Here is a 13,483-nt window from a genome sequence, read left to right as displayed (position 1 = left end):
CAAAACACCGCTCGAGTGCAGATTAGGTAGGCCGTTCCTCCCAATCACACCCCTCCAGGTCAAGCTGTCATTGCCCACGTGAGCATTGAAGTCCCCCAGCAGGACAATGGAGTCCCCTGATGGAGCACTATCTAGCACTCGTCCCAGGGACTCCAAAAAGGGTGGGTACTCTGAACTGATATTTGGCCCATAAGCACAAACAACAGTCAGGACCCGTTCCCCGACCCGAAGGCGCATGAAAGCTACCCTCTCGTCCCCCGGGGTAAACCCCGACACACAGGCAGAGAGTCTTGGGGCTAGCAAAAAGCCAACCCCAGCCCTCCGCCTCTCACCCGGAGCAACTCCAGCAAAGGAGAGTGTCCAACCCCTCTCCAGGTCTTGGGTTCCAGAGCCAATGCAATGTGTCGAGGTGAGTCCGACTATATCTAGCCGGTACCGCTCAACCTCTGCCACAAGCTCCAGCTCCTTCCCCGCCAGCGAGGTGACGTTCCATGTCCCAAAAACTAGTTTCCTTGTCCGGGGATTGGACCGCCAAGGCTCCCGCCTTGGTCTGCCACCCGATACACACTGCACCGGACCCTTCATGTTCCTCCTGCGGGTGGTGGGTCCACAGTTGGACGAGCCCATGTATCCGGTTTGGGCTGGGCCCGGCCGGGCCCCATGGGCGAAAGCCCGGCCACCAGGCGCTCGCTCACGGGCCCCAACCCCAGGCCTGGCTCCAGGGTGGGACCCCGGTAACCCTCCGACTCTTCGTTTTAACCGCCATGAAAGATTCTTCGAACCGTTCTTTGTCTCACCCTTCACCTAAGACCAATTTGTCATGGAAGACCCTACCAGGGGCACTTAGTGCCCCAGACAACATCGCTCCTAGGATCTTTAGGGCACTTAAACTCCTCCACCACGATAAGGTGACGGTTCAAGGAGGATACTAAAACTGAATTTGATTTTTTTAAACTCAAGTCAACACATTTGGTAGTTCCGTCAGGATGAAAGAAATAGAATATTTAAGTGTATTGATATTTTCTTACAGCTTCAGGCCCTGTCCACACGTAGCCGGGGACCTGCCAAAACGTAGATATCGTTCTACGTTTTGGCCTGTCATCCACACGAAAACGGATCTTTTTAAAAACTCCGGCCAAAGTGAAGATCTGCGTTTTCTCAGTTTTGGGTGTCTGCGTGTGGACAGACAAAACTGGAGTTTTAAGGTCCGCAACGGCACTTTCCACGACAAAAAATGCTGACATCACGTGTGCGACCTGTGTTTACACTAGCCGACAGCATGGATGCCCTCAGAGCTGCGCTCGCTTTATCAGTTGTCCAAGCGGAATTACTGCTCCTTGCGGAAGACCGCAGACGAAGGACGAGGTTAAGAACAGCTATTGCCCGGCGCATGGCTTCTCCACGTCCAAGGTAGGTTTTTCGGCAAAGACACCGACACAGGTTCTGGGTCAGACCAGGAAGGAAGCGATTAACTGCTATCTGCAGCACTTGATGAATGTAGACAGTGGTCCTTGAGGACCAGGGGTCAGCAACCTTTTCCCATCTCATATCCTCAGAGAGCCGCATGTTTGACCAGTTTAATGGAGAAAATCATAAACATCTCTGTAGACATATTGAACTACATGTTTATGTTCTCCATTTCTTGTCTTTTGCAACAGAACCACACCAAAAACGCAGTACACCGGCTGTTCAGTCCACGAAAACAACAACGGCCAGGCAGCCTTTGAGAATCCCATGTACAACACAAACACCAAGGCCGTCGAGGGAAAAGCTGTGAGGTTCGATCCGAATCTAAACACCGTCTGCACCATGGTCTGATCTCCCGGGCTCAGATATCCAGCGGGACCACGGCATGGAAGTGAGAGAGGAAAGAGTTTGGGCCAAAACCCGACCTTCCCTTTGATGACAGTGTTTTTATGCACACATGGATACAGAAATGAGCCAAACATCAAGATTAAATGTGCTAGAAGATGTGAACACAAACCAGAAGTTCAGCTAGCCCCTAAATTTGTCACCAGGTGAAACGCTGCCTTGGTGAGAAAACGGAGACGATATCCATCAGGATAAAAGCCAACGAGTGACTGGTGATGTCATCAAACAACCCCAGTTTTGGTTCAACGTTGTCTCCAGCAGACTATTGCTAAACCAACGGACTCCAACTAGAGAGGACAATCTCCTGTCTCCATGGCAACCTGAGACAGGTATTAGCCACCTCCATTTTTTTTTTTTCCCACTTACACGGACACAAGGAAGGCTGATGCTAGCCGCCGGACATCCCCGGAGACGGAGCAGTAATCCCAACTGAGCTGGGATTAGAGCAAAGCCAAACTACAAGGAGTGAGTGCTAACAGAACAGATGAGGTCGACTCATCTAACGGACAACACTGCCTTTTCCCAACCTCGGAGTAGGAGAGGGAGGGGTGGTGGTAACGAGATGAAGGAAGCTCCTAACTGAACTAGACGGGATTTTACAATCTTAACACGGCCAATCAGAACCTGTCTAACCTGAAATAATCTAGTGTGAGACGAGTCCTACGTACCCAATCAGATCAAGAAGAGGCCGAATGAAAACAGAGGACTCTGAGAAGCTCTGGCACTAAAGCACATTTCAGCGTCTCTATCAGATTAGCAGATTTACAGATGGAGACAGAAACCCGACAGGCAGGGCAGAGGAAAAACAGACCGGGTTTTCACCCCACGACTGTGGACGACGGTCCACTGTGATTCTGCACTCTGGGAGTGCTTACCTTCTGTTTGTTACTGCTGCAGAATCTTCTGATCTGTAAATCTATTGCATATATATTCTGGAGCATTCACCACCTATATTTTTGTGCTATATATTTACCACGAGGGAGGGGCAGAGACAGATTATAACAGTTTTTAGGAGAAAAAAAAGCAAACTGCAACCACGTGCTGTCCACAAGAGTCCCAGATTTTTGGTTCCATCATAACTTCTCGTGTAGCATTAAGTTCCTCTCACTGGTGTCCAGATGCAACAATCATCCTTCAGATCAATGTTCACACACTTTTTATCAAAGCCTGAATTGTTAGAAGTTTTTATCACATCATAGTCTAAGTCGATAGTGTTGTCTGGCCTCGTGTGTGCTTGAACAGGAATCCCATTAAATACAATTTCAATTTAAAGGCATACTTTGCAACTTTTTACCATAAAACAACTAAGTTAACAGGTGTTTCTAAATGTTTGTCATTGTTTTAGTGGGAAACCATGGCTACTAGCTGACACGTACTTCATCGCTATGGTGACATCATGCCTCTTAATCACGTTTACACCGGTTGTTGCTGCTCTTATTTGTTTTTATTTAATTGAGAATCTGACTCAGTGCCTACCAAAAACCACAGGACCCTCCCTGCCATCAACAACACCGTATGCTCGATCACATGGACGCAGGTACCCCACCCATTATTTTCCCCACAGGCTTTTCCTATGACCGACCGCAATAAGACCCATGTGATTTAAAAGACTTATAGCCGTTCCTGCCTGGGGAAATTGAAAATATTCACTGTTTGAGAAAAAAAAGACGAAATATAGAATAAAAAAGTGTTTTGTACAGAAATATATTTTTATGATGAAATTATTTGTAAAATGTATGAATCTATTATGTAAATTTTCAATGCAATGTAAAATTAAAAAAGCCTAATTGCTTTTGTAAAATGTGTGTCGGTTTGCTTTCTTTTAGATGTCTACATCCATCATTTTCCTCTCCACTGTCGCTACATGCTTGCTCAGTATGGGGGATTGCTGTAAAATCACAATCTGCTAGGGTTTCATACATAAGAGCTAATTGGTACAATGAACTGAATTAGATAGCTTAGCCAACTAGCCATAGCTGGGTTTCTATACCTCGTTTGAAATGATGCACCATAGCATAGTAATATGACCACCACGGGGTGTTCTTTGAATGCGACATGGCGAGAATATTACACCATTCGTCTCGCCAAGCTTGATAGTAATATTAAACTCAGAGTGGCCGGTCAAATTTCAAAAATAAGTAAAAACGGAGAACTTGGTCTTTAAAAGTTGAGTTGATAGAAGTATTTTTGAATTAGAGCATATTTTATTCATCTGAAAACTAAATAAATCCATCAACTACAGTCTCATGACTTGACGGAGGCAGGAGAATAAAAGGAATTTCCTCTGCCACAAAATCATGATTTCGCCTAAAAATTAGGGTTTACGTTCCGATGTCATGACCTTGTTTTTTTTTTAACACAGGCATAAAAGAAAAAACTACTTTTAACACATTGTTCTCAAGAGTTGAGTAGATTAATAAACGTAGGGAAACTTACTTGTACGATTTGTGTCTTTTGTACCTTCTTGGACCGGGTCACTCCTGGATTTATATCCTGACACTTTCATCTGGTTAAAAAAGGAAAAACACAATTAGTGACTGATTCAGAAAACACTATTTTTCTTTGGGTGGGATGATAACCTTAACTACAATGGCTCTAATTTCTATTAATATCTATATTAGTAATACAGTGCAAGAGACATGGAAGCAAATGCTGCAACATCAATGTAATGCACTAGATGGCGCCACCACCTCCATGAGATGCAGCTGAAATGACTTCTTTTTGCTACAAATCTATGTGAGATTTAATTTGAAGCATGTGTAGTTAATCTATCATTTGTGGGTCTAATTGAGGATGTAGATCAGGGGTTTTAGGGTTACCTCTGCAATAACACACCTGCTGGAGCAGAGGAACGACTAAAATGTGCTGGATACCCTGATGAAGATGTAGGAAACCGAGAGCGATTTACACTAATTATTCATTCAACCAAATGTGTTTTGAACATTTTTCCTAAGTCTTATTATTTCTCTGTTTTTATTTCATAAAAACTTAATTAAATCAAGAAAAAAAAGGAGTGCACATTTTAGTTTTGGGTGTTTTTCTGCACCACATCAGTAAGGGTACATAAATATTTATGGAAACCTGGAGAGCTTGTTATTTTAGAAATTAAATGCATGTTTCACAAAAATCCGGACTAATCTAATATAGACTCAAACATGTGCCTTGATTAGGTACACCACATTGTTAATCATGGCAGAAACTTGATGCGGTGAGCAGGAGCGCCTCCAGAATATTTTGATTGGGGTGGCCAAATGGGGTCAAAAAATTTTTGGGGTGGCACACCAAATTGGTCCTTGTGGTAACTCTGTGAGAGTTTAGCCTGTAGCGATGTATTGCATTGCTCCTTTATTAATTTTTATTGAATAAGCAGTACATATCCAAAACATTTAACTTAAATTTTACAAAGAAACAGTTCAGAAAAATACATTTCAGTTATTCCTAATTTTATGTAAAAAAAATTTTTATGTTTGTTCCCCTATGTTGCTGTGTTCACAAAAAAATATGGAGATAAAAACTTTTTTAAATCGTGAGCAGCGGAAACATATGTATTTTTTTTAAATTCTGATTATTTCTTTACTTATTCATTATTTAATTTTTATTTTGTTTTACAATTATGTCTTGAATAAACAAGATCAATATATGGTTTGACTGAACATTAATAGGATTTATTAACACTGACTTTTCCTGGGGGGGCCAGCACTTTTCTAGGGGTGGCCATGGCCACCCCTTGGGGTCACCCTTGGCGGTGAGATGACTTTCTGAATTTCAAACTGAGCATCAGAATGGAGAAGAGGAAGTTAGGGACTGTAAATGTGGTGGACCTGCTGAACTACTGGGTCAGAGGTTAGAGGAAAATGGTCTAGAGTATAGAAAGACAATTGTAACTGGTTCCAACCCACAACATCTCGCTCCAGCAGCAGGAGAACACACCGGGTCAGGTAAGAACAGGCTATTCTGGTGTATTTTACACCTGGTAATCCCCTCAGACAAAGGCAGGTTCACCCCAAGCACAAGGTCAGTGATGTGGTGCATGCGGTCCGGAGCAGAGAGGAGTGCTCAGATCTCTACATCAGAGAAACTAGACAGCAGCTATGCTAAAGGAGAGTCAATGCTCAAGACTCTGGTCCATCTACACCTAAAGGTCAAAGGTAACTCATTTTAAGTCGATAATGTAACATTTTTAGGGTTAGGGGTGCAAGGTCTTGGCAAAGACGTGCAGAATTTTTTAACTATAATTCAAAAGTGACAGAGACCGCAAGCTTGTAATTGGTCAGGATGCCGTTTCCTTTGTTTGTCAACAGTTTGTCAGCAGTGCTACCATTACCCCCCCCCCCCCCCCCCCCCCCCGAAATAATAAAGTCCAGTGGTAGACAAGGAGTGGTTTGAAGAAAGTTCATGGAAAAAAGTTTAGACGATAGAAACGTTTATCCACCCGTGACTGAAGGAGAACAAAATATGCAGCAAACTTTCTATGACATTATTATGGAAATGACGAGAAATGTGAGTTTAGAGATGGAGAACGGCGGAAAGTGTTTTCATGTTAAAATGTGTTTGAAATGAATCAACACAATATAAGTAAACCGTTCGGACCAGAGACATGATTGTAATGGTGCCAGAATAGTCCCAGAAAAGTGCGGCACCCTCTGTTGTCCTTGTCATGTCATTTTATCTGACGCTTTGCAACACTCCACAGGCAACGGAGAAGTCCGAAAGGAGTCAGTCTTTGTCAATTTCCAGACTTCTCCATTTGTTGTTTCCAAATCTATCCTAAACAGCCAGGTTAGAGGACGATGTCTCCTTTTGTTAAAAATAGGGAATTCCGATATTGGCATTAAAATGTAATATCATCAATTATCAGTATTAGTTTTTTTTATGATTTTAATACCAAAACTTATATTACCATACACATATTATATTTGAAACTCTTCAGCTACTTCTCCTCTCTCTCCAAATGTAAAAACGTAACAGATTTGAGGTATGGGTCATGAGTTATTTGTGTTTGTTTGGTACAGCTAGCCTAACTTAAATTGAAGTTGTCGTATTTCGTCTAGAATACGTTTAAAGTTTAAGTATGCATGATGGGAGAAATGTAAAATTATGTAGATTTTATTTCTTAGTGAGAAGGGACCTCCCATTTCTATTGGCATCGAAAAGAGTTCAACTATATTGAATAATGGTTAAAAAGTTGAAATCAAACATCACTCTAATTTCCCTCTGGGGTTAATAAAGTATCTTTGATTTGATTGATTTGACTAGTTAATAAAACTACACCGTTTTAAAAGTCCCCATTATTTAAGCCAAACTCACAATAAAAGTCAGTTATTCTCCACTGTTTTGTTCCTACAGAACAGAGTGTGGCAAAAGCTCCAGGTGGATAAACACAACATGACAGCAGCGCTCAGGCCTCATTACAGAGGACCTGCGTCAAAACCGCCATTTTCCACACGGTTTATTTATTTGAGGTGGAGCTTTACCGGTCCTTGTTGGGATAACTAAAGCAACCCTCACATTTCTTCTGGTTTCTATAAAGGATTTAAGACATTCCACCTAGGAAACACCCATAAACGTTTAAAAATGCCCTGCCCCGCAGAACCTCTGAAGACAGAACATATTGATCATGTCATTTTATCTGACTCTTTGTTGTTGGAATGATTTATTAAAACGTCTGATAGTGTTTTCAACTGATGTAACCCAAACTGCTCAGAAAATGTTCAATATATGAAGCAGTTTGATGGTGGTGATGCTTTTTTCTAAAACAAAACTATTTTCATAATCAGATTTCTCTTAAAATGCATTTAAGGTTGTTAAATTAGCAGCATCCAGCCAGCAGGAGGAGATGTTTGTTCATTTACTCGACTCTCACTAAACTGTAATGTAATAACTATGTAATAACACCAGATGGTGCCAGATGTCCTCCCATTTATTTCTGTGCAGCAGCTGGTTTATCCTTCAAATAAATAAAGTTTAGATATTTAAATATATTAATAAAAGCTTATTTCCCTTTAGTTTTACTTTAAATAAAAAGTGTGAAACTCAAATAAATAAACCAAATTAATCCAAGGCTCAATTATTTGAATGAAATAAAGTGTAGTAATGATATGTGCGCAGGTATAAAAGGGTTGATGTTGACTAGGAGTCATTGAGGTAGAGCTTGATGACACTTTACATACATTTATATACTTTACATGCATTTTATGTGAGTTTGGAGCTGTTATTTCATCGCACTGCCAGGAAGCAGACTGAAACTGAGTATTTTTTTCTTTAGAAGAGATTAGATAATTAGTGTCCGCCCATAAATTAGCTTTTGTTCCATTTAAATATCACCTTCCCTTCAAAGTTTGAATTCCTGCTCTCTGCAGCGACGACTGCGAGGAACAGGGAGCTCGATGTGTGAGTCAAGGTGGGACAAGCTGGAGCTGCCGGCTCTACGGCAAGAGATAATGATGCAGAGACGTTCGTGTGTGTGTGTGTGTGTGTGCGTGCGTGCGTGCGTGTGTGTGTGTAGGATAATTTAAATAAAGAAAAAGGCAGAAATCATATTTTGTCTTAAAGGAAGAAAACGGAGTCGTCTGATCTAAAATGTATTTAAATGTGTTAAAAAATTCGAATGAGAATTATTAACTTTGAAATCTTAATATTTGTTGCAAACATTTCAAAACGCATTCAGAATTTCTAGAATAATAATGTAAGCATTATAAATAAAAATATAAATGCTTAAAATAATCAGACTTTCTCAGAAAAATTCTTCTACTTTGATCAATTATTTTCTTGACTTTTCGTCCGTCCAGCCTTCCTTTCGTGACCGACGGTTTCTCCAACTTTTCCCGCTTTTTAACGGCTCTGGAACCAACCTGGGATTAGGCTCGATTACACACGCGCCCCTCCGGGACTCTTTATTTCAATGAATTAGTGGAGCGGATGAACAGAACTGCTACAGAACGGTATTTTGTTCCAGCCACATAAATTATGCATCGTCTGCAGAAATCAACAAGCCTTGATCCTCTTCTTTTAGGGTTTTGATTCAGAGAGAGAGAAATGGTTAATTGCCAGGCTTGTCACATATAATCTGGACTGTGTTTGATACACAACAAGGATGCAGTCTATATGTTTGTTATTTATTCATGTAGCCGTGGAGTCGCTGCGTGGGGATGAAACGCAGACCCAGATAAAATCTTTTTATGATTGTTTATGTTCTACAACGGCAGCAATCGCTGGATTCATGGTAAAAAAAGGGGGGAAAATGAGGGGATGTGCAACATTTAACACTATATTCTTATTTTTGTGAATTTTATTGATTTTTCTGGGAGAAAAATTGTTGGAAAAGTCCTAAAAAGGAACCACTGAATCCTAAATAAAATCAGAGGATCGTACGCCGAACTGCAGCCTGAAATAAACATTTAACAAGTTTGTCTTTAAGTGAAAAAAGGATTCAGCTGAACCAAACCTGTTTCTTCTAATAGAAGAGCTAAATTTAATCGTTTCTCATTTCTAAGTTATTGTTGAAAGCACACAATCCGATTGGCTGAAATGAACCCAAAGGATTACAAAGTACAGCGAATCAGAGGGCTTGAAATATTTCAAAAATACATAAAGCAGTAATGAACGTTTCCTCACCTAAAGGTGGATTACAGAATGGGATTATGGGTAATTTGGAAACAGCTCCACTGGTTAAACTGAATTAAATATCAAACAAAAGGTTGATACGCCTTTTAAAACACGGTGAGCTAATTCTGTAGCAGCCATTAAAACTAATAATGAGCCCCTCGAAAGGCTTCATGCGTTTTAAAATGTTGACTAAAAGCAAACTAATTGTTTCATAGAAAGCTTTTTCACGACAACAGTTTTTATATTGCAATTTTTTTTCATAACACGTCCTTGATCACAGCTGCTTCACTCCTCACCAGCAGAAGTACGGATAATTGCTCAGCCAGGGTTGCAGCGGGCAATCGATTAGCACGCCATGTCCTACAGCAGGAGGCTACCATGTTGGATTAAACACCGGCCGAACAAGGGGGGGGGGGGGGGGGGGGATCAATAGTAGTTATTAGGGGTGAGTTGTGTCTGACGACGTGTGTGTGTGTGTGTGTGTGTGTGTGGAGGAGGTAGGGGACTGCAGAGTCACTTTACATGGTGTGTCCCGGGCCGTTAGCTTGGTGGCGCCTGTGCGTATTGACCTGGACCGGAAGCTCGGCTAAAGATCGGAAGAAAATGTGTCACTGTAGTTCTCCGAACTTATGGTTCTTTCCCAAAATAGACACACACGAAACGATGTAGATGGCTGCAATGAATTCAAAAAGGTTTGTTTGCGGCACATCAGGGTTTAGGGTTAAACGAGAAAAATAAGTGATGGCAAAACGTGTCTTGGCCAGATTTCACCACACTCCTCAGTGATGGAGTGGATATGATGAAACCAGACCTCGTTAAGTTTTACACGCCTTCAGTTTTCACATACGTAGCTGAAGGACCACAAGTTAGTAGCAGAGACACGTTTATAATCCGTACCAATCTTACAATATTGTATGAAATTGCACATCATGGCTCTGATTCCTTTTTTTTTTTTTTTTTTTTTGTTTTGTTTTGCTTTGGCTTTAATTGTATAGAGACGCCTGCTTTCGTCGTAGAAAATCTGGTCCTGAATATTTCTGGATTGTAGGCAGTGTCGGCCATGTTGTGTCTAGTTCTCTTTCATATGTTCACGCAGCTGCTTCAAGTGAAACATTTGGTTCCTTTAATAAACCTCTTCTTGTGAAATCTTATGGGAGAAAAATTTCTTTTCAACTTTTATTTTTATCTTTAGCTGATTATGATGTCCACTCAGAAGAATAGAGCTAATATGATGAGGCTTCTTTCATCTTCCTGCCGTTGATTAAAGTTAAAAGATTATTTTCAGAATGAAGCAAGTAAAGATTATTTATATAGCACTTATCACAAAAAGAAAAATCTCAAAGTGATGCACAAAGATCAACTAAACAAATGATAAAGTCATAAAATGATCATAAAAAGCAAACGGTGGTAGGTGCTCGGAAATGGCCTGGTAGAGTCACTGAGTCAGACTTGTTAACTTACAAAGAAAACGATCTTTTATAAAGCGCCTCTCAAAATAAAAATCACGAGGCGCTTCACAAAAAAAGTATAAAAAAGATTTCTACAAAAATGACAGCAAATATGTTAAAAATAAGAGAAAAAATATGGAAATTGTGATAAAAAGAGCAGCGTAGAAAGAGCAGAATAAGGGGAGGGTGGTGATGAAGGCCACGCAAAAGCCAGATGCTGATTGGCTGGAAGTCAGCGGTAAATGATTTCGGCCAACGTCACCAAACAACTTTTTGTAAAATTGGAGCACATCCACCCGTGGTCGGCCAGTCCAGTGGAACTGCGCCCAATGTTGACGCGTTATTGCAGAACCACATCAGTCAACACAACCCTACAACATCCAAAACCTTAAGGACCTCCGGCCAGATCTCATCTACCCCCAGAGCCTTAGCACCAACCCGAACACCTCGGACCTGCTTCCTCACTGTAAGACGTGCCGGTGAGAATGAGGAGGTCTTCGAAGTACTCGGCCCACTGATCCACAACGCCCCAGTAAAGGTCAGCAGCACACTGTCCCCAATATGAACAGTGTTGGAAGCGCACTGCTTTCCCATCCTGAGGTGTCGGATGGTGGACAAGAACCTCCTCGAAGCCATATGGAAGCCTTGCTCCATGGTCTCACCAGACTCCTCCCACGCCCAGGCTTTTGTCTCTGTGACCACCCGGGCCACATTCTGCTTGGCCTGCCGGTACCCATCAGCTTCCTCCAGAGTCCCACAGGCCAAAAAAAAACCAGATGGGACTCTTTCTTCAGCTTGACGGCATCCCAACTATTGGTGTCCACCAGTGAGTTTGGGGATTGCCACCATGACAGGCACAGACAACCCTGTGGCCACAGCTTTGGTTGGCCACCTCAACAATGGAAGCACGAAACACGGACCACTAACTAAATGTCCCCCGCCTTCCCTAGAACATTGTGGAGGGGGAACTGAAATGTCCTCCGACAGGAGACTCTGCCAGACCTTCCCTCACCATACGTTTGGGCCAGCCAGGTCTGACCGGCATCGTCCCCCACCATCGAAGCCAACTTATCACTAGGTAGTGGTCAGTTGACAGCTCCACCCCTCTCTTCACATGAATGTCCTCAGATGAGACGACAACAACGTCGCGGCCTAAGATATCCTGGTGCCAAGAGCTCATTGTCATGATGTGGAGGGAAGGTGAGGGAGGAAGAGCGGATCCTTCAGGCAGGTAAATCAACCCAGGCCAGACAGCGGCAGACATTTGGTTCCTCTTTAATGGTCAGGAGTGCAGACACGACAGGGTAGACAGATGTGAACATTAACTGACATGTAACGAGTACGAACCGACAAAACCACAAGCAACACACACTGGGTTGGGTAATCAGGTAACAAGAGGCAGGTGGACACGAGGAAAAACTCAATAATGTGACACTGACATGGACACCTTTATGTCTGAACATGGTGATCCTTATGGACAATCCATGACAAACACAGAAGTCTAACAACAAAACACAGCTCAAATTCAGGACACACCTCTCCAGGTCCCACTGTCGTTGCCCAAGTGAGCGTTAAAGTCCCCCAGCAGAACGAGGGAATCATCGGAGGAAGCACTTTCCAGCACCTCCTCCAAGGGTGGGTAGTCTGAACTGTAGTTTGGTGCACAAGCACAGACAACAGTCTGTGGGCCCCTCCCTTTTTATTTATGAACCATCATTTTGTAAGGAAGCAAACGGATCAGAATCATGTTAATAGTACACATTTATTTCAAATCTGCCATGTTACTCATTTGCACTTTCCCACAGCAGGGAATGCATATCTAAGAAGGCGTGCTCTTTTTGGCACAACACCTGTTCAAACGCACGCCACCAAATAAATAATCATTCACCAGCCGACTTTGGTATTTTCTCTGCCACGGCCCCCTCCCAAAAGTTTGCCATAACTCCCAAAGAGAAAACATGGCTTTCTGTCCAAAGACGAACAAGAGCCATGTTTTGTATTTGTTAAATGTCAACTTTACTCATATTTTAACGCATTTGCAGTGGTCTGTAGTAGGAATGAATGCCCAGAAAGCTTCAGATGAAGGATTTGGAGTCTTATTTCCTGATTTTTAGACATTTAACCTCTAGTTAGCTAACAGCAGTGTGACTCTGTTTGCTCAGCAATGCTGGTCTGTGTGCTATGAAGAAAACACCAGTTCTAAATCATCTCTAAAACAGCATCCTTGTAATAAATAAGTAATAAAGACCCCAGAGTTGATGAATCTGAAGCAAATGCTTTTAACTCAAAGCACAAAAGCAGAATTTCCCCCCACTGATTATGCTTCAGTAGGAGAAGTTGTCTCAGCTCCAGAAAGTCGCTAAAAACTAAGAATATAAAAGAATCGGAGTCAGTTAGAAGCTGCAAAGGTAATCTGTCAGGCACGTCTGGTTAGCAGCAATTAACATAAAAGTGAATGCCTGCTGAGTGGGACCAGATCAGGAGCAGAGTGACATTTATGGTCTGGCGTGTGCGAGGAAGGTCTCCCACGGCTCCGGTGTTTTCAACACAAAAGTCAC

The 13,483-nt window shown here is 42.2% G+C and overlaps 1 protein-coding gene across 1 annotated transcript in view; it reads left to right on the top strand.

Moving 5' to 3' along the window:
• LOC139061593 (CUB and sushi domain-containing protein 3-like) overlaps positions 1-3,673 on the top strand; it is a 232,865-nt gene extending 229,192 nt beyond the window's left edge. Inside the window, exons 60-61 of the mRNA XM_070547722.1 lie at positions 1,272-1,410; positions 1,659-3,673. Coding sequence (XP_070403823.1) covers positions 1,272-1,410; positions 1,659-1,727 — 208 coding nt within the window. The 3' untranslated portion in view covers positions 1,728-3,673. The remainder of the gene's footprint in view (positions 1-1,271; positions 1,411-1,658) is intronic.
• The last annotated feature ends 9,810 nt before the right edge of the window (positions 3,674-13,483 follow it).

Source organism: Nothobranchius furzeri, chromosome 19, assembly GCF_043380555.1.
Source record: "Nothobranchius furzeri strain GRZ-AD chromosome 19, NfurGRZ-RIMD1, whole genome shotgun sequence".
Classification (NCBI taxonomy): domain Eukaryota; kingdom Metazoa; phylum Chordata; class Actinopteri; order Cyprinodontiformes; family Nothobranchiidae; genus Nothobranchius; species Nothobranchius furzeri.
The sequence above is the reverse complement of the archived record's forward strand: the minus strand, read 5'-3'. Positions and strand labels throughout refer to the sequence as shown.